General features: G+C 50.6%; 8 protein-coding genes across 8 annotated transcripts; 2 read left to right on the top strand and 6 right to left on the bottom strand.

Moving 5' to 3' along the window:
• Positions 1 to 1012: 1012 nt before the first annotated feature.
• PMZ80_008442 (uncharacterized protein) lies at positions 1013 to 3076 on the bottom strand (the record flags this gene model as incomplete). Its single annotated transcript, XM_064876842.1, has 1 exon — positions 1013 to 3076. The coding sequence occupies one exon, from the start codon at positions 3074 to 3076 to the stop codon at positions 1013 to 1015; it is 2064 nt and encodes a 687-aa protein (XP_064727229.1).
• Positions 3077 to 3927: 851 nt separating this feature from the next.
• PMZ80_008441 (uncharacterized protein) lies at positions 3928 to 4923 on the bottom strand (the record flags this gene model as incomplete). Its single annotated transcript, XM_064876841.1, has 1 exon — positions 3928 to 4923. One exon carries the CDS (start codon positions 4921 to 4923, stop codon positions 3928 to 3930), a length of 996 nt encoding a protein of 331 aa, XP_064727228.1.
• A 789-nt stretch (positions 4924 to 5712) lies between these two features.
• PMZ80_008440 (uncharacterized protein) lies at positions 5713 to 6846 on the top strand (the record flags this gene model as incomplete). The annotated part of the gene is made up of 1 exon (XM_064876840.1): positions 5713 to 6846. The coding sequence occupies one exon, from the start codon at positions 5713 to 5715 to the stop codon at positions 6844 to 6846; it is 1134 nt and encodes a 377-aa protein (XP_064727227.1).
• Positions 6847 to 7455: 609 nt separating this feature from the next.
• On the top strand, positions 7456 to 8650 carry PMZ80_008439 (uncharacterized protein; the record flags this gene model as incomplete). The annotated part of the gene is made up of 5 exons (XM_064876839.1): positions 7456 to 7617; positions 7666 to 7707; positions 7756 to 7861; positions 7916 to 8522; positions 8578 to 8650. 5 exons carry the CDS (start codon positions 7456 to 7458, stop codon positions 8648 to 8650), a joined length of 990 nt encoding a protein of 329 aa, XP_064727226.1.
• A 726-nt stretch (positions 8651 to 9376) lies between these two features.
• Positions 9377 to 9859, bottom strand: PMZ80_008438 (uncharacterized protein; the record flags this gene model as incomplete). Its single annotated transcript, XM_064876838.1, has 2 exons — positions 9377 to 9405; positions 9457 to 9859. 2 exons carry the CDS (start codon positions 9857 to 9859, stop codon positions 9377 to 9379), a joined length of 432 nt encoding a protein of 143 aa, XP_064727225.1.
• A 24-nt stretch (positions 9860 to 9883) lies between these two features.
• Positions 9884 to 12589, bottom strand: HDA1 (Histone deacetylase hda1; the record flags this gene model as incomplete). The annotated part of the gene is made up of 4 exons (XM_064876837.1): positions 9884 to 10354; positions 10409 to 10924; positions 10987 to 12110; positions 12160 to 12589. 4 exons carry the CDS (start codon positions 12587 to 12589, stop codon positions 9884 to 9886), a joined length of 2541 nt encoding a protein of 846 aa, XP_064727224.1.
• Positions 12590 to 13988: 1399 nt separating this feature from the next.
• On the bottom strand, positions 13989 to 15114 carry PMZ80_008436 (uncharacterized protein; the record flags this gene model as incomplete). Its single annotated transcript, XM_064876836.1, has 3 exons — positions 13989 to 14056; positions 14114 to 14933; positions 14989 to 15114. The coding sequence occupies 3 exons, from the start codon at positions 15112 to 15114 to the stop codon at positions 13989 to 13991; spliced, it is 1014 nt and encodes a 337-aa protein (XP_064727223.1).
• Positions 15115 to 16087: 973 nt separating this feature from the next.
• Positions 16088 to 16890, bottom strand: PHO88 (phosphate transporter (Pho88); the record flags this gene model as incomplete). The annotated part of the gene is made up of 5 exons (XM_064876835.1): positions 16088 to 16410; positions 16461 to 16529; positions 16609 to 16742; positions 16797 to 16823; positions 16874 to 16890. 5 exons carry the CDS (start codon positions 16888 to 16890, stop codon positions 16088 to 16090), a joined length of 570 nt encoding a protein of 189 aa, XP_064727222.1.
• Between the last annotated feature and the right edge of the window lie 2324 nt (positions 16891 to 19214).

The raw sequence follows: 19214 nt of genomic DNA, 5'->3' as shown, positions 1-19214 counted from the left end.
CGTGGACACTGAGACGACTATGTTACGATTGATGGGTCTGAGCAGATCTATATGTACGAGGGAATGAGTCTGTTGTGTTGTGCAAGTAACTGAGATGATGATTCGAGGTCCTGTATGGGGTACACTAGTCAAGACTACCTGCTTTCTAGGTGTTTGTAGCCGAGCTGGACAGACAATGTATCTTGGTCTGATGCAATGACCCCGTCTCGAGATTGCACGTATTGTGAGAACAACATTGCTTTGTGGGAGATGATTGCCTCACGCGGTGTCTCTGGCCCATTGTAAAGATATATAGTGCTAAAATTGCAATTTATCCTTCGCAATCGACCATAGGGTCTGGAAAATAGGGGTTCCCGTTCGATCACCCGTACTCAAGCCAGGCGCCGACAGATTAGTAGTTGGGTCGGTGACGACCAGCGAATCCCTGCTGTTGATTGTTTTTTGCGTTCCCAGAGAGGTTGGGAAATGTGGGTGTGGTGTGGGAAGAGAATGCCGATTTTCTTCTCGGTGTGGAAGCCTGAGGCATGATATGATGACGGCATATTAGCGCGGAGCTAGGGACTTGGCGAGCTAGAACTTTTTGGATCATTGGGGAAGTGGTCTTGCAGCAGGTGAGACGGAGGAAATGGTGAAGTCAAGGTCTACTAGCAGGAAGCCGCCACGACACTGTCGTCTCATATGACCATGGAAGGTGTACTCCCCGCACAAAAGGCAGCCATTACTGGCCATGTATGCCACGGACGTAACGCATGTATTCGTGTAGTCCTTGAAATGCTTCATTGTCATGCCCTAAGCACTATACAGCTGTTCTCACTCCACAAACGCCTTGCTCGCGTGCTGATACCCAACGCAATACATACTGAGCGCCTTGCTTCATAATGATACACTATGCTCCTCTACCATGAAAACCAACCCGTATGGATCTTGGCTCAAGGCCAGCTAGCACTCCGTGAGCGTTTTGCCCACGCTCGGTCCCGGTCGATGCGTTTCTCAGATTTGCTCTCGTAGATTCCTACTCTTGCTCATCATCCACCAGCGGCAGCCCATGTAACCTCACCCTATACAGACAAGTATAACTTGCCCCATGGTTATTCCGCACCCTGAGCAAAAACCGATTACTGTAATGTAACAGCCCATTCTGGTTGATATTCAAGTTAAACCGCTGAACATGCGACGCATCCCTCTTATCCCCACGTCTATTCCGTTTAAACGACAGTGGCTCATCCGCTCTCATCTCGTACTCGTCCTCTCCCACCACAGACGCAGTCTGATAAGTCGCCATGCCAATCCGCGCCCACGTCTGAGCCGTCCCCGTCTTCCCATCAGGCAGGAACCTCTCACTCGCAGACTCAGCAACCAAATCAGCAACGCGCAATTTCTGCCACTGATCATAACTCAAATCCGCAAAATCAGCCCAGATCTCGATATCTTTCGGCGCTCTTCCAGGTTCCAGACTACCAGAGGACGGAAAGTGCTCGATGACCAGCTCGGTCGGGTAGATCAGCTGTCGCGTCTGTATCGCGAGACGTAGTGTGTCTTGCGAGGGATTTGCGACCTCAGCGGCGCACCATCGCTCGCTTTCGTCGACCCAGCCTTCTAGGGCTGAGAGGGGACCGGGTTCAATGGGCTTGCGAAAGCCGAGGATGTTTACTACTGGTCCGAGTGGCCATCGGAGTTTTTGGGCGCGTGTTGGGGAGGTGAGGTATGGTATTATTACTGCCCCGTTGGAGGGTGAGAAGAAATTGACGGCGTGGAGGAGGGGACTTGGGACGTCATTTGCTGTGTTTGTGTCGGCATTTGGGTGGCTTAGTGATAGCTGGCGAATTTGGGATTCGAGCGAATCTTGTTGGGAGCGGAGGATGGCTGCGTCGGATGTGTGGGAGGCGTGTGAGGAATCTATCTTTGAGTTGAGGCGGCTTTCGATCTGGGAGATCTGGGATTGTGTCTGTTTTAGTGCGGAGACTAGTGCTTGAAGATCGTGTGGATTTGTGCCTGTCAGGTTCCAGGTCGGTGAGATAGGTGTTGCGCTTCTGCATTGGCCACAGAGAGTCTGCAGGGATTGTGTAACAACTGAAGTCGAAGATGGATCGCACGTATATGTGAATGCTGTACAGAATGCCCAGGTCCCAGCGCCCATAATGACAAGTACTGCTATCGTTTTGAAGAGCGCTGAAATTGCTGGAGAATCGGGCAGTTCGCGGATGCTCTTCAGGAATGTTTGGACCATTCTAGAGATCCATTGCCAGATCGCATGCGAAACATGACTGATGTGCTCGCCAGCCACTTTCGAGGTGTGCCGTACACTCGACTTTATCCTTGTCGTTATCGGTGTTGACTGTTTGCGAATTACTGATGCTTGTCGCTCTGGCTGTTGCGTTTGCTGTCTTGCTGGAACTTGTCGCGCTGGTTCTGGCTGGGGATCTGGTTCTGGTTGTGGTAGATCAGGCGCTCTTTCACCTCGTTCGTAGTTATAGCTGTGGTTGAAACTACCAGTAGGAAAACTCGAAGCCAATGATGTCTCCCGATCTCTGTGTGGTGTTTCTAGCTCCCGATCTCCACTGGCTTGCCTCGATTCTTCCTCCGGTATATCGTCAAGCTGACTACTGTTAATCCAGTCCGCAGTTCGAGCTTGCTTTCTTACATCATCCGGTGTCCCCGAGGGTGGCTGCTGGGACTGCCGCTGTGGTGCTTTGGACGTCCTCCTTTGAGCCCTGTTATCTCGGGCTGATGTTTGTGACTCTGGCGTATTGCCTCTCACTTCTGCTGCATGAGCTTCGAAATTCCTCTCTGCTTCGTTTGTTGCGTCGTTGAGTCGATTCGCAACGGCTTTCATTGACATATCTCGCGCATGTAGCTGCTCTGGTAGTGCTGGTGTCTTCGAAGCTCCGTAAGCATACGACTGCTGGGTCTGAATTTCTGGTAAAGCAGGATTCGACACGGCATCTTTTGTCGCTATTGGTTGTCGGGAGGCAGCTCGAGTTGATCTACGTGGTGTATCTTGTGGCGCGGCAGTACCTGCACGAGTAGATCTGGCTGGAGTGGCAGTCCTTTGTCGTAAGGCGGCTCGAGGAGGCATGGCTGAGAGCGTTTGGGGTCCAGATTCAAAGGATGTGTCGGGAGATATGTAGGGACCAGATATTCGTGCTCGACTCATTTGCGCAGGTCAAAGTTGTGATGCGCAAAAGAGTTTGCCTTTGACAGGTACGTGTCAGAGTGACTGAAGGCGCAAAACAACAGAGGCCGCCAAGTCGTGGTCATGCGATAGAGACGGCCCTCCACCCTCCCGAGGTGTCTTCACAAGATGATTGCTTGCATTCGAGAAATACTACTCGATCCCGACGGATCTATGGCATGGATCAAAGAAATCCTGATTGGTCAATCCGCGCTAGTGGTGAGTGAAGATAGCGTGTCGTGAAGATATTTGATCGCGTTGTGCTTGAAGTTGTCATTGAATTTGATAGCTGATGTCACTGAATACAACTGCGACCGCAGGCAGTGTTATGATCTGGAAGAATGGAATTGTTCTTGGGTCGGGACCAGCAACGCGTGGAATGTCGGGAAGATATTGTCGAGTTCAAGAGCGTGTTTGCGGACACGCCTGCAAGGTTTAGCCTAGCAGTTAGCGCCATAATACCAAAGCGCATGGTCACATGATTAGGAAGAAAGAGAAGAGTCGGCAAAGTTGCCCACGGTTCAAACAGGTATTAGCGGCTGATGTTGATCAAGCTCGCTTCATTCTTCCGCAACTCTCAACATCGATGGCGTTTGGTCTCTTTCTGGGCACAAGGACACGAAAGACATTGATTACAATATTTGGAGTTGCTCATGATGATATCTATGCGACAGTAGACTGCTTTTTGTTATACTCCCTATGCGCCATGAACACCCTGCTCTGCTAACCTTAATCACATAGAACTTGCCCAGCATCTACACCTCCACTTTCTCCTTTGCGTTCGCATCGAATGTTGGATGTGACACTTCTGAGCCGCGACTGACCCTATCAGTCGAACTCCGTTGCAGACCTCTAATCTCAGCTTCTTGCTCGGCCGCTTCCTTGCCCCTCGAATAGCTATATGGTCCTTTACTGCCGTTCGGAACGTGGAAAAGCAGATCAATTCGAAGAGCAATGTACAGGACGATGACAATCAGCTCGACGGTGAAGTTAAAGAAGTAGAAGCACCATTTCGCGTTGTACCATGGTGGATTCGTGGCAAATTCCTGCTTCCAGTCGATAAAGATTGTGCCAGTCCTGAATGCTGCGCCGAGGGTAAGGAGGATGCTGGCCGTGAGAACAACTCCTGATTTGAGCCAGAAATGGCCTTGACCAAAGTGATCTGGGTCATTCCTCTTTGGATATGCCAACGCAAAGATGACGATCGGGATGGGTAGGAAGGCTAAGAACATGAAGTATGTACTTGCGCCTCTTTGCATGTTCAGGTCGGCCTTGGCGGTAGCTCGATGAGTGGTGAAGAATGATTGCGTGCTCGCTGTGACCACCATGATGAGGAGCAGAGGTATGAGGATATACAAAACTAGGAAGACTCTCGACAATGCTTTGCTCCATCCTAGGTGTGGGTGCAGTCCGCGAAGAATGCGTTGAGCGAAAATGAGGTTGATGATGAATAAGAGCAGTACACCAGCAGCGACGAAGATGGTTGCTGCTATTGCTAGACCTCGATTGTCCAGATTGTACATCCACCCTAGTCGAAGGGAGGTGGTGACGACTCTGGCCATGCAAAAGCCGATGCAGAGGCCATTGAACAGGAATTTGTGGCCGCGTTTATTGTTGCGCAAGAAGATGAAGATGTTTGTTAATGCTCCGATGAAGAAAAGTCCGAGGAATACAGCGGTTGGTGCTGCATCAGTGCTTGGCTTAGGGAATCCTTGAGCGACATGGACGCGTTTCATCCATGGCTCAGACATGGCCAATTTCGTAGGTACGGTAAGAGGAAGTAAGTGGTAGGATAGATCTGTAACGTTGTACTAGGAAAGCTGGCGCGATTGAAGCAGTTTTGAGTGTTGCGATCAGAGGAGGAAGGTGCGACCGCAAACGTCTTTGTTCACTATGATACTTGATGGTGCAAGCCAGAGCTTCCTACGTGAGGCGCCATGGTATTTGTATTTCATTTTACCTCGCATTATGCTTTCTGGCATCTTCAGGAGATCCCTCCTCAACCGTTGAGTCGTCTGCTCAGAGGCACACGGTATGCGGGTTAAAGTCGAGCCATCTGAGCTATAGACGAGTAGGGGATTGGATGAGAGTGGAGAGCGGAGAGCGAGAGCAAGGCGCGCCGATAGACGCGAGCACCGATGTAGAAGCCCAATTATGATTGGTCTAAACTCGAAATGCTCATCTGAAGATCTGAACGAGACGAACATCGGCCACGAGCGAGCATTATTTGAACAGTTCGACCGACTCGGTGTTGTTCTGAGCGTTGCCCGACACAAGGATGCATTCTGGAGCATGATGTCATTCTCTGCGCCCCCGCAGAACTGCTGCCTGAAGTTTATGCCTGAAGATGGCCGCGCCTGCGACAGAGCAAAGGCTACACTTGTACTGCGCGTATCCTATGGAAACATCACCTCAAAGATCGACTTTCAATGCCCTACGCCCTCCGTCGCCCCACTATACTCATCTAAATCAGATATCGAGATTGAAGGCAGCACACAAAAGGATACAAACACAGACCACGATCTCTCCTCAAGATCAGCATGGCACCGGCCACAAGTGCTCTTAGAGCCGACTCAATCCTCTCGTACATATCGAAGAGCATACCAAGTAAGGAGGACAAACAAGCAATCAAGGATCCATATGCTGCAATAGCCATCTTCACTCATGCGTGCATGCTAGCAGTTGGGTTCAAACTGGTGGGTTTGGGAGAAGACCACAAGATCGAAGCACATTCAGAACCGTCAGACACAAAACCATTACCATCAGAATGGGATCAGCAATCAGGCTATGCCTTCAGATATTCGCATCCGCAGTCGTCGATGGAGTTCCTGATCAAGTTGACAAGATTGGGAGGGAAAGCGATCGTAATGGGCGTTGGACTGGGAGATGACAAAACTGCGCAGGTGGAAATCAAAGCTGATGATTACATTTCTCAGAACTCGTTGAAGGACGCAAATGTTGACGACACTGATAGTCTCAGACATGCATTTATTTCGAATGGTCGGATAGAAGACATGAGCTCACTCCTTCGAACCAACATCATTCAGCGACTCATTCCAGGTCTGCGGAAAGAGGGATATGAGGAGTCGGCCAACACCGCACAACAAGGACAGGCATCAACAGCCACCCGACAGCCGAGAAGAGATGGGGAAGATGGACCACCAGCCTATGACCCGTTACGCGATGATCAACCAAGACCAGCAAGACCATATCCATTCGATGACCCACTAGCGGCCGCTCCTCGAAGACCGCGCCCAACTCCCGACTTTGCTCCTCCAGGCTTCGAAGACGAGCACGAGCTTCAGAGACCAAGAGGAGGCCTACCAGGAATGCCAGGACAGCCGTTTGGTAATCTGGGAGACAGAGACCTATACCCGCCAGGCTTAGGACCGCATGATCCGCTGCGAATGGGACCTGGTGGAGGTGGCTTCCGAGGTGGTGGTGGTATGCATCCCACTTTTGATGATCCTCTTTTCCAAGGTCAGGGTGGCCAAGGTGGGTATGACCCTCGAGCTCCTCCTGGTGCTAGGTACGATCCTATCGGTCCGGGTGATGGTCCACCAAATCTGAGAGGAGGTCCAAGATTTCCTGGTGGTGGAGGAGGAGGGTTTGGAGGCGCAGGAGGCCGGCCACCGAATCCCTTTGGAGGCTTCGGCGGTGGTGACTTTATCTAGAGGCATGATAGTCGTGCTGGTCGAGAAGGATTGAAGCATTAGCGCAGCATACAGTACGAGTACGTTAGCGAGCATGTGCATCATGGCTAATTAGCTCATTCATGTGTTAACACCATCAACTTGCGCCAATGAAACATCGTAGGCACAGCTGTTCTCAAGCACTTTCGTAAGCAATTGTGGTGCGATATAGAAGGTGTGAGAAATACAAAAGCTCTTTGGCCCCTAACGAATTATTAGGTGACGGCCGTTTGGTGAGGGCAGTCGCAGTTGGGCATTCCTTGGCTTCGCAACTTTAGCTCGTCATTGCATCGTTTGTCTGCGACCAAACACCGGGACCTTCTGATAATTGAATGCCTGACACTTGACCTCGACATTTCACAATAATAGACAGAACTTGTGTATAGACTTTTGTTGAAGCAGCCACTCGACACCTACCTTGTTGCACGCTTCTGTTCACCAACCACTCGCGACGTCCAGAGCTTCATTCGCTGCGACTCGAACTGGCATACTTTGTCCCTCCCTACCTCGCACGCGATATTCAGCTACCACTTCAGATACCCGCTATAGCCCGCCAACACGGCCGAAAAACAATTCAATATAGAGTCCAGCATGGACTCAAAGATGGATGTTGACGTGGGCAAGCCAGCCCAGCCCCATGGCCTATCCCCAGTATCAGACACCCAGTCCATACCCACCTTGGACGGCTGGATCGAGAGTTTGATGAACTGCAAGCAATTGGCAGAGAGTGATGTTCTGCGGTTATGCGACAGAGTAGGCCAGTCTCGAGGAGGTTTATGTGCACGGCTGACCAGATAACAGGCAAGAGAAGTGCTACAAGATGAATCAAACGTTCAGCCAGTGGTATGCTTCAACCTCCCACCTCAACAATCAACCAGCTAACCTCCTCAGAAATGCCCAGTAACAGTCTGCGGCGACATCCACGGCCAATTCCACGACCTAATGGAACTCTTCCGCATCGGCGGTCCAAACCCAGACACAAACTACCTCTTCATGGGTCAGCCTATCCCTCTACTCATCTACCTACCACCCACATGCTAACCCCTCCCAGGCGACTACGTAGACCGCGGCTACTACTCCGTCGAAACCGTCACCCTCCTCGTCGCCCTCAAAATCCGCTACCCTTCCCGCATCACCATCCTCCGCGGCAACCACGAATCCCGCCAAATCACCCAAGTCTACGGCTTCTACGACGAATGCCTCCGCAAATACGGCAACGCAAACGTCTGGAAGTACTTCACCGACCTCTTCGATTACCTCCCCCTCACCGCCCTGATCGACAACCAGATATTCTGCCTGCACGGCGGTCTAAGTCCGAGCATCGACACGCTCGACAACATCCGGAGTCTGGACCGGATTCAGGAGGTTCCCCATGAGGGACCGATGTGTGATCTGCTCTGGTCGGATCCAGATGATCGATGCGGATGGGGGATATCGCCGAGAGGAGCAGGGTACACGTTCGGTCAGGATATTAGTGAGGCGTTCAACCATAATAATGGGCTTACGCTTGTGGCACGGGCGCATCAGCTGGTTATGGAGGGGTATAATTGGAGTCAGGATAGGAATGTGGTGACGATATTCTCGGCGCCGAATTATTGCTATCGGTGTGGGAATCAGGCTGCGATTATGGAGATTGATGAGCATTTGAAGTATACTTTGTGAGTCGAACATCAGATTGATTTGGGAGGAGAGATGTGCTAACAGACTAAACAGCCTACAATTCGATCCATGTCCAAGAGCAGGCGAGCCGATGGTCAGCAGACGAACGCCGGATTACTTCTTGTAGACACAGCATGAATGCGCAATGAGCGTTCTCTACGGCGAAACAAGTGTGGAGTACACAGGGCAAGGGCACGAGCAGCCTCGTGTCAAGAGGAAGCGGAAGCGGAAATGGAAGTGGAAGTCAAGAAGCGAGCAGGCGGACGAGCATGATAAACAGCGTCGGGCGCACGAAGGAGCAAGCAAGCAAGCATCAAGTATACTACATGAGACGTATATTCCGCAATACGCATCCTGGAGCTCGCAGAAAACAAGTGAGTGAGTGCGCAATAGCTTCGAGTACGAGAGCGAGCCAACGTAGTAACTACTGTAGCGAGCGGGCGCATGCTGGCAGGTAGACAATTCACAATGGAAAAGCATTAACAAAGTGACATGGCATGACCTGTTGTGTGAATCCTTCTGCGAAATCTCACCCGGCTACGAAGGGGCTGATATTGGCTTTTACTGTAGAAATGCGCTGCGTAGGCTGACGGTTGATTGACTGATGCGGCTGACTACTCTAGGACTAGAAATCATGACTGAGTACCAGAAGTTGGTCAATGCAGCGTGATGAATAGAAACGGGCTTGGGGCTGGCCGCTGACAGAGCTGGAAAAAAGGGATACGTGGGTGGTTGACAAACCCTTAGATACATGATAAGAGTAATCATGCACATGATAGCCCAGGAAGGATGGTTCTGTACCAACACCTTCTCGACCCCAAGGATATTCGCATCTCTCACACGCCGTAGCTAGTCAACGTCGCCTTTTCGATCGTCTCACATCTATTCTCGTCAGCATTCTTCTTCATTGAACGAGGTACAGCATTCTCTTACCTGAAGAGCTGCCCGCTTCGTCGTCAGCTTGTGCTGTGTCAGCGGCTCGTGCTTCTGTCCTTTTTCTCTTTGATATCAGTCCGGGCCACGGATCGGGCGGTACCATTCCCTTCACTGCCTTGGATTGTGCACCCCACTTCTTGTAGTCCTCAATCCACTCATCTGAGTCGTCATGCGGCTGTGGCTGTGCTTGTGCTTGTGCTTCGGGGTTTGCTGGTACTGCGGCGGGTAGTGATGTTTGTGTTTCTTCTTGAGCATCATTGCTGGTAGGTATCTGTGGTCGGTCGACTGATGTTTCGATATTCGATGACTGTGGCTGATCTTTGACCTCATGGCTGAGGTGTATTTGTGGATGTTTGGATACTGCCTTGATCGATGAGTGCCTCTGCTTTGCCTGTTTCATTATCCTAGATCTCCTAGAACTATTCTATATTCCTTTCGGTTGTTGTGGTGGCCCGCCAAGTCCAAAGTGTCGCATTGCTTCTGTAGCTGGTTGTGCTGAATCTCTGCCGGGCGGCGACTGCATGGCTCCCAGCGCTGGACTGCGGCTTGGCGGAGCTGATCGGCCTGGTGAGAGACTTTGGAATGCACCCGGAGATGTTGATGGTTGTTGTAGATCATCGGCTCTGGGGCTGAGTGCACCAGCTCCTCTAGGGCTGATGGCGCCTCTGAGTGCCGCTGATGTTTGTGCTGTCGCTGCGCCATTTAATGGTCGTGTTTGTGGTGGTGATGAGAGGGCTGGACCTCGAGCAGGTGGTTCGTTTTCATCTTCGGCTGATGTCGCGTTTTGGTCATCCGCGTCCTCGTTATCTTCGTCTCTTGGGTTGAAGTCGCCGGTTTCGTAGATGAAGTCGAATACCTCAGGCAAATGTTTTTGCATCATGGAATTGAGGATGTTCTGCGGCAGGATCATAAGCACAGTGCAACAATTACTCACCTGGAAGAAACTTACCTCGGGACTCTTGATGAGCTTGCCGTATCTCTTCGAGAACTTCTTTCCCTCCTCTTGTTTTCGCCAAACGTCGTGTTCGGCTGAGACGAAGATCTTCGAGCGTTCTCGGTACCACGAGCTTATGAAAGGGTTGTTGTTTGAGACGCTGCTGACAGGTCGAAGAGGATTTTGGCAGATAAAGGCAATGACTCCTCGGCATTTCTGATACACATTGTCGTTGTCGCTGATGAGCTTTGAGACTGCATGAAAGGCATCCCCAGCGCCAATGAGCCAGATACCGCCTTGAAAGTCACAAATGTCAACATAGTTGTCCCAGATGTATTTCGCTAGCTTCTCGCCCTCTTTTCGGGCGACGTCGGTGGCGTGACTACTGTATGCAACGTCTTGGCCATAGTGTATGCCGTTCTCGTCAATACTTCGGTCGGCGGTGATAGTGATCATTTCTGGTATGTTCACGTCGATGACTGCGATTTCGTTTTGCACAGCATATTCGATGTAAGCCTGCGAGCCATCGAGCTGCGGTGAGTAAGTCTGGTGCAAGTACAGGGGGAAGATAAAGCACGATGAGATCGACTTACCATCCAAGTGTCGTGAGGTTTCTGCTGAGCCGTGGTTGGGTCAGTTTTGGATAAGAGATCTGGTGGATCATGGAAGATAACTATCAGGTGTTTCCTTCGCTCAATACCCATCGATCCAAGGACTTGCTTGTCGAAAGACTCTGAGATCTTTTCTCGAATGATGCAGAGCTCAGTTAGCTTGTACTTGTCGAATAGATGTTGTGCTTGATACTTTCTGATAACATCATGTAGACGCTCTCCACCATAAATACCACCAGTAGGTGCTTTTGGGTACATGCATCTCCAGTAACGCGATTGAGTCCTCTTGACCTCCTCGATAGTTCTAACCGCGGAATCTGTGGCGACGGTGGCTTCGAGTCTGTCTGGTGGTTCACCCATGAGTGTTCGAGTGACCGCCAGCGCCGACTTCGATATTGCTTTGAAGTTGTAGCCACCTTCAAGACATACTGCGACTTTGCCGCCAGCCAGAGACATCAGCATATGTGTCATGTGAGCATAGCAAGGTGGTGTGACATTGCAGCCACCCAGCTCGTCCCCAGCAGCTGCGTCAAACCCAGCCGAGACGACGACAAAGTCCGGATTGAAGGAGTTCGCTATAGGCATAACCACATGCTGAAACGCGTACATGTAGTCGCCGTCGCCCATACCCTTGCTTCTCCACGGAATGTTGACGTTGTAACCCTCGCCTGCTCCTTCACCACACCGATCCATGCCTCCTTCTGGACCGCTAGGATAAAATGTGCCGCCTTGATGTACATGCAACGAGATGTAGAGGATGTTTGGATCGTTGTAGAATGCTTTTTGACAACCGTTGCCGTGGTGCACATCCCAGTCTAGGATCAGGATCTTTCTGCAAGCTGGTCCAAACATATCCTGGCAGACTTTCGAAGCAACGCAGGTATTGTTGAAGAGGCAGAAGCCCATGGTCTGGCCTACTTCGGCGTGATGGCCTGGCGGACGAATGACAGCGATGGCGTTCTTCACCCTTCTCTGCATGACCGCTTTACATGTCTCGATGGCACCTCCCGCCGATAGTTTGCCAGAATAGTACGAGAGCTTGTTGAAGTAAATAGAATCCATACTTGACGACTCTGACAGGTCGAGCAAGTCGTCGTTAGACATGCCTGGAAGAAGTCAGAGTGAAATTCAGTAACAAGCGAAAGCACGACTTACCGGCTGTGCTGCGTACAAATGCATAATGTTCTGGAGTGTGAACGAGACATATCTCGTCCTCGGTTGCTTCTCGAGCATCGATGCGTAGCAGCGGCTGATCTACTATCAGGTCGTAGTCTTTGTGCTGTACCAGGCCAGCCTCGCACAGCTCCTTGAATATGTAATATATCCGTCGAGGGTCTTCAGGATGCACTGCTTCCGCAGACAGAGCCGAGACTTCAGCGTGATAACGCATTCGTTCATCGTAGCAGAGGCCAGTGGGCAGTTCTCTGCTTGGCAGCCCTCTGGGTACATGGTGTGTGTCGTCAATGGACGATTCGTCTGTGCTCTCGACGTCTTCGTAGTCATCCTCTGACGGCGTTTCGACCTTCAGGTCTTCTATCAGTATAGGGATCTGCTGATCGACCATGTTGATGTCTGGTGACTCCATCGCGCAAGGATTGTGCTAAGGATCAAACGAAGGCTAGTAAAGTCAATGGGCAAACATGTCCGACGATGTGTCCTCAAACCGTAAATTGTCTAACAATCACATTTCCAATTGGGCACAAAGGACGGTCCAGATCATTGAGGATTCTCAAGTAAGCAGGTGCAAATTGTAGAGAGGAAGTGACAACTCAGCACAGTACTCAACCAGAGGAAGGTCCGCTGCAGCGACGCCAAGACCGAGGTCACGTGATCTCGATGGACGAGGCACCAGAAAAAAGGGGTGTCTCCGCTGACCAACAAGGGTAGCAGAGATATCGATGAGCAGCACTAGGCGAAGCATCTTGCACCACAGATATTCTACATTCTATAGCTGTCAAGGGCTGCCCTGTCCTAATTCCACCCGGGCTATCAACGCCGTTGTAACTACGCACAAAAAAACGGACCGCTTCACTCCCTATATACTACATCCTTGTTACACGGCAAGCCGGTTCCCTAAATAACTGGCCGGTTCCGCCAACCTCAAGTTTTGGCGGGGTGGGCATGATCAGCACTATTTCCTAGGCTCTACAGGCTTCAGTGGCGCCTAAGCTTCGGGGGCTCGCAAAGCCTAATGTGCAAAATTGCTTTTTGCCAGACCGGCCAATGATTTAGGGAACCGGCTTGACGGGAAGGTAGGGCTGGTGTCGCAAGATTCGCATATTCAAAGCCAATACCGATGGACAAGGTTTATTCATGGAGGATAAGAATACAAGCTCTGCTCGATGAGCGCCGTCTTTCTGCCCCGTACTCGGAAAGTCCTGAGGAAGCGCCGAGCCCTCATGACCAATTTGACACTGGAGCATATCCATGGTGAGCTTGTCCCAGTGTTCATCGTCCTCATCGTTCCGTGCCTGTTCTCGTTTGCATAGAAGTTACGATAGGGAGAATACTACCCTACCATAGACTTTTGGTTTGTGGTACCATGCTCATCCCTAGAATTTTGCTAATACAAAGCGTATCAATGTTTAAGCTTGACGCTGGTCAGAGACAGCTGGAAGACTAGGCATTGGTACTCCTGCGCTCGCTGCTGTAAGTACCCAAGCCCCACGCAGAAGATCTGTTGCTGGTTCGGATGCTGGTGTATCTGGTTGTACCGAGTCAGTGAAGGCTGTGGAAGACACGACCATGTATGTAGATACTGAGTAGTCCGTGATGAATGTGTATCAGGTTGAGATCACCCGCGATAGCAAAAAGTAATCACATGAAGTTCCATGTCTGCATGTCGATAGAATTCATGCAACGGCTATGTTAAGAGTACTGCTGAGCAACGTATTCGTTCCCAATTCATGCTTGCTCAATCACATAGGTTTCCTCAATCTAGGTCCTTACCACCAATGAAGCTTCACCATTGAATCTTCGCCAATTTAAGCATTACCATCAACCTTTGCAATGTAGGCGAGCAGATCAAGGACACGACGACTGTAGCCCCACTCTGCGAACAAATTAGTTAACATGTAAAGGCACAAATAGTGTTAAGAAGTTTACATACCATTGTCATACCAGCTGACCAGTTTGACGAAGTGGTCGTTGAGGGAGATACCAGCCTTAGCATCGAAGATGGAAGAGTGGTTATCACCATTCAGATCGGAGGAGACAATCTCATCCTCGGTGTAAGCAAGTATACCCTTGAGGTTGGTCTCCGAGGCCTCCTTGATGGCTTTCTTGACCTCGTCGTAGCTGGCTGGCTTCTCCAGAACGCAGGTAAGATCGACGACAGAGACGTTGGAGGTGGGCACACGCATGGCCATGCCGGTAAGCTTGCCGTTCAAGTCTGGGATGACCTTGCCGACAGCCTTAGCAGCACCAGTGCTCGATGGAATGATGTTCTGAGCGGCAGTTCGGCCACCTCGCCAATCCTTTGCGGACGGGCCATCGACAGTCTTCTGTGTAGCGGTGTATGAGTGAATGGTGGTCATGAGACCCTCTTTCATACCAAACTTGTCGTGAATGACCTTAGCGAGAGGGGCCAAGCAGTTGGTTGTGCAGGAAGCGTTGGAGATGACTGGGATGTCGGACTTGTAGGATTCGTTGTTGACACCCATGACGAACATAGGAGCGTCGGCAGAAGGAGCAGAGATGACGACCTTCTTAGCACCACCCTTCAAGTGAGCGGAGGCCTTCTCTGTGGTGGTGAAGACACCAGTCGACTCAACAATGTAGTAAGCACCTGTCTCAGACCATGGGATCTCAGATGGGTCCTTCTTGGTGTAGAACTTGACTTCCTTGCCATTGACGACGAGTGCATCTGCCTTCTCCTCGATTGTGCCCTTGAACTGGCCATGTGTAGTGTCGTACTTCAGCATGTATGCCTATGCTGTGTCAGCCAATGTTCTCCCTCGTCTCACTACCAGCCGAAGCTCTTACAGCATATTTTGGCTCGATGAAGGGATCGTTGACTGCAACAACTTGGACATCGCCGTGTTCGACCGCGTTTCTGAACACAATTCGGCCAATTCGACCGAAGCCGTTGATACCAACGAGAGTAGGCATCTTGAGATCTTGTTGTAAAATGTTAGTCTTGTAAGCAGTTCGTGTGAGGGCACCACTAACAGAGACTTTTGATTTAAAAGTTCAAAGGATGAGGGCTGCTTGAAACGATATCAGTCAAGGTATCAGTCAAGGTCAGGTCGGGTGCAATATGAGAACAGAGTAAAAGGATGTAGCTCAACCGCAAGTCTTTGTTGAACTTCCCATGTAGCGGAAGGTGTCAGTGCTGGTTCACCCCACTTCAGCATGTGCAGCCCGCTCAAAAACAAAACGTCAAGCAGTCGCGGGGAGGACACCCAACCAAAACCAAAAGATCATGCGAATTATGTCATACTTGACAGTGCGACTTACCTATGATGCGATGAGCTGAGTTCGGATATGGGTTACTGATAAACAGATAGGTAAAAACAGTTGCTTTTTCTCAGAGCTAGATGATTTGAAGTGTCCAGAGTGCGAGAACAGCAGAGCAGAGCCGGCCATACCTGCTACTTTTATAGACATCACGATAATGCCCAGACGTCCACCCGGGTAGCTGGTTCCTGAGTCAAATGCAACGGCATGTGTAAGATGATAGCTTTTGGAGCTGTGCCTTGTCCACGACAGTCATCTAGCGACATAGGCCCCACCAATCAAAACTGTTTCCTCTTTTCAGGCCATGCGCAGAGAAATGGCTCAAGGCAAAGTTCGCGGATTATCTAGATCCTCCGTCGCCGCTGCCACAACAGCCTGCCTCCTGTGTCTGCCATCATGTCCTCTCAAGCTGCTGGTTTACGAAGGTGCATTGCGCTGTTCTAAGGGCTTGAAATGCTGACATACTAGAGGATGATTTTCAACCAAGACTCGGGGTAGCACATTCGGAAAAGGACGGAAAAGAATCGTTTCAACTTATCGCGTGACCGGAAGTTCATGGGATATGTGCATTAACGCTTCTGAAGAGTTTAAGAACCCCAACCTTCTGCTGGGAAAGATCCGATATCTACTCCTCTTTGGCACCGCCTCGTCCAGCGCGCTCCGCCTGTTCAATCGAGGCCTTATCCGTCTTAACCTCGCCGCCGCCCATACCCATGAAGCCTCCAGCGGCCTTCCATGGTCTTTTGAGCTCGCCAACAGCTGGCTTGCCGAAGATGTGAACCTTGGCGATATTGCCCTCGAACACGCCCTTCAACGGGATGATAGACTGAATAATGAGAGGGTTGGTGTACTTGAGGTAGAGGTGCATGAATGCCATCATGCCTACGCCCATCATTTGCTGCTTGTAGGCAGCTTGCAGCTGCTGTTGGTCGTACTCCATAATCGTTGCTACACTAACGTCAGCTTGGAACTAAACCGTTCCGTATCCTACAACTTACTTGTGACGAGCTTAGGCTCTTCTCCTGATCCAGCTTGAGCAGGTTCTAGGTATTTGAGGGTTGTGAGGTCTATATCCATGTGAGCCTGGCTCGCGTGCAGGAGTGTAGGCGGGTGATGTGGGATCCATCCCAACTCCAGGCCACTCACCCTTCTTTTTCTTGATCTGCATTCCAGTGTAAAAGTAAACGGCGAAGATGATCAGATTCGAGACGATGTAGAGAGCGCGCACTCCCATGAGGACTTGTGGGTCATCGAATGGTATCTTCTTCGACACCTGCATCCTGTACACAGTCAATACATGGCCACCCTCACGTCCGCTCCGCCATATGACTTACATCCCTAGGATGATCACGAGGTTCGTGCTGCCTATCGTCAGTAGAGGTCCCTTCGCCCAGCCTCCTCAAGCACCTACATCTGCGGATTGACCATGATTGCGGTTGTAAGTTGTTGGGCTTAGAAACTCGTCGTGGTGGTACTCGAGGTTGCGCGGTGTTCGAATCAATCGTCCTCGAGCCTTGAAAAATAACGATAGCAAAGTTATTGCGAACGGTGGTTATGAATTCTTCTGGTGGAAGAGAACACTTGTTATAATCGCAGGCTCCGAGTCTCTTGCGAACAAAACCCTGCGCGATGCCAAGATATCCCAATGATGGTACGCCACCTCCGACTGCGAGTAAACGGAACCATTCTTCAGCATAACAACACATGAGTCCGGCATCACTTGGTACCCGCGTCTACCATGCCCTGGAAAACTTAAGGTCGGTGGTCTACTAGAATGTTGCTCTCACAAACGCGCTCGTGCTATTACTGAAGCCTCAATTCCACTACATATCAGAACAGTCGGAAGACCCGCATTTGACACTGTTAGCTGAAGACTCTATTGTAGTCTACTGGACACTACACTCATTTACATCCTCCTCGACTACGAGACTTCGGCGCTTTCTTCGGCTACCTGGCGGCCGCCATCCCTCGTGCACCACGGGTCTCTTTTCGCTCGCTATTTATTTCTAGTAGTGTTATCCTGCACTGCTTGCCCCTCAGTCTTCGTTCGACGCATCCACGACTGCCGCGTACATGCGATCACTGGCCTGCAGCTGTCCGAAGGTCATCCACAATAGATGTCTTTCTCATGACGATCTCTGCAATGTCAACTCGATCACAACAATTAAGCCGGTATGTCAGCACCAGGGCTCTTCATTCTTGCTGCGTCATGCGCGGAAACCACCAGCAACGATTTTTTCGACCCGAAGTCGAACAACGTGAGCTCGCTGGTACACCTCGCATAACCCCTTGCAGGTAATATTCTGGTTCAGGCTTCTGGCGACCGATGCATCACTTGTTCTTCATGTATCAGAGCAACGACTGTCCAGCACTTGGGTAAGCCCATGGTGAGATCCCAGAAGAAGGCGGTGTTTCATTCGTAAAGCATCTACTCCATGACTACATGGAGTGAGATCTCGTCCTGCTGCACGAAATCGGAGTAGCAGTACGTGTTCGCAAGTTTCAAGTTCCAGTTCGTACTGCGATGTCAGCGACCTCTTCACATTACCCTCTAATTTCTGTCGTTCGACTCCCAGACTTCTCTTTGGACTACCCTCGAGCTTCTCTCAGATCATCGTTCGGCATTGTTCAATCATTATGTGACATTGCTCGAATCATCCCTTAGTCCCTTTCGCGTATTGACTGTTTCATGTCCTTGTACGTTCTTCTCGATTGTCTGTGCCTGCGAGCAGACTCCAGACCGAGGATACCAGAGCGGTTGCCGTGCCTCAAACGAACAGAGTGCAACGAATTTAGGACTTCAAAAAGACCCGTGATTGCAAGGAGCGAAACAGGTGCAAGTCAAGTCCCTGGCCGGGTCGCTGACAGGGGCAGTTCGGTCGATTGCCGAATGCCACCCTTACGCTTTCGAGCAACAAACACCTTCGTAATGATGTTGAGCCTCGGTTGAAACCAGACAAAGTCAGCTGTGGCGTACCTCAAAGCGCGTATAACGTGCAGCCAAGAAGGACACAAGAGATCCAAGCATATCTTAAAAGTCAACAACGACACCACAAGTCTCAGATATGTGACTGGAGCATCATGTGTTTTTACTAACACAAACGAGCGCCTCGGCAAGAAATCCCTGTGGTTGACTCTTAGTGGTTGACTGTTCCCCAGGACCCCGGACGCTTGCCACGTTCCAAGATATACCGGAATTACCGATGGCAAGAACGAAATTTGTGATTCGCAGTCCGGACTCACCCGATGCAACCAGGATGACTTGTTAGTAAGACATTGTTGTGCTGGATACGAGATCTCAAGATATGGTGTACTGCGTGGGCGGCGCCCATGTGAAATGCTTGGGGACCGGAGCATTGTCTTTGTATCGCATAACGTTTTGGCTGCACATCATGCGGCTGAATAATTATGCTTTTTGAGGCTCTTGGAAAGAGAGCAGCAGCCAACGGCACCGGGCTTTGCATGAAAATTTGCTTTCATGATGTCCGCGGCTAGACAACAACGAGAGCATCTGCCGATCCCAGCACATGTGCGAAATCCAAGTAGCTCGCGTATGGAGATTTTGGGGTCGAATCTCTGGAGGTTGAGACGATCGCATGGGGTATGGAGAAGCGCCAAGATGCAAGCCAAGACTTGGCATGCATGTTTCCTTGCAAGCTCGTCGATGCGGACAGGCACGGAAAGCACGAGGTCCCGTCATGACTATGCTCGCTGACAGACATAAGTCAGGATGATTCCTGTCTTGCTCGAAG

This window comes from Knufia obscura, assembly GCF_036327395.1.
Source record: "Knufia obscura strain CCFEE 5817 isolate CBS 148926 chromosome Unknown scaffold_11, whole genome shotgun sequence".
Taxonomy (NCBI): domain Eukaryota; kingdom Fungi; phylum Ascomycota; class Eurotiomycetes; order Chaetothyriales; family Trichomeriaceae; genus Knufia; species Knufia obscura.
Note: the sequence above shows the minus strand (reverse complement) of the source record. Positions and strands in the feature narration are given on the sequence as shown.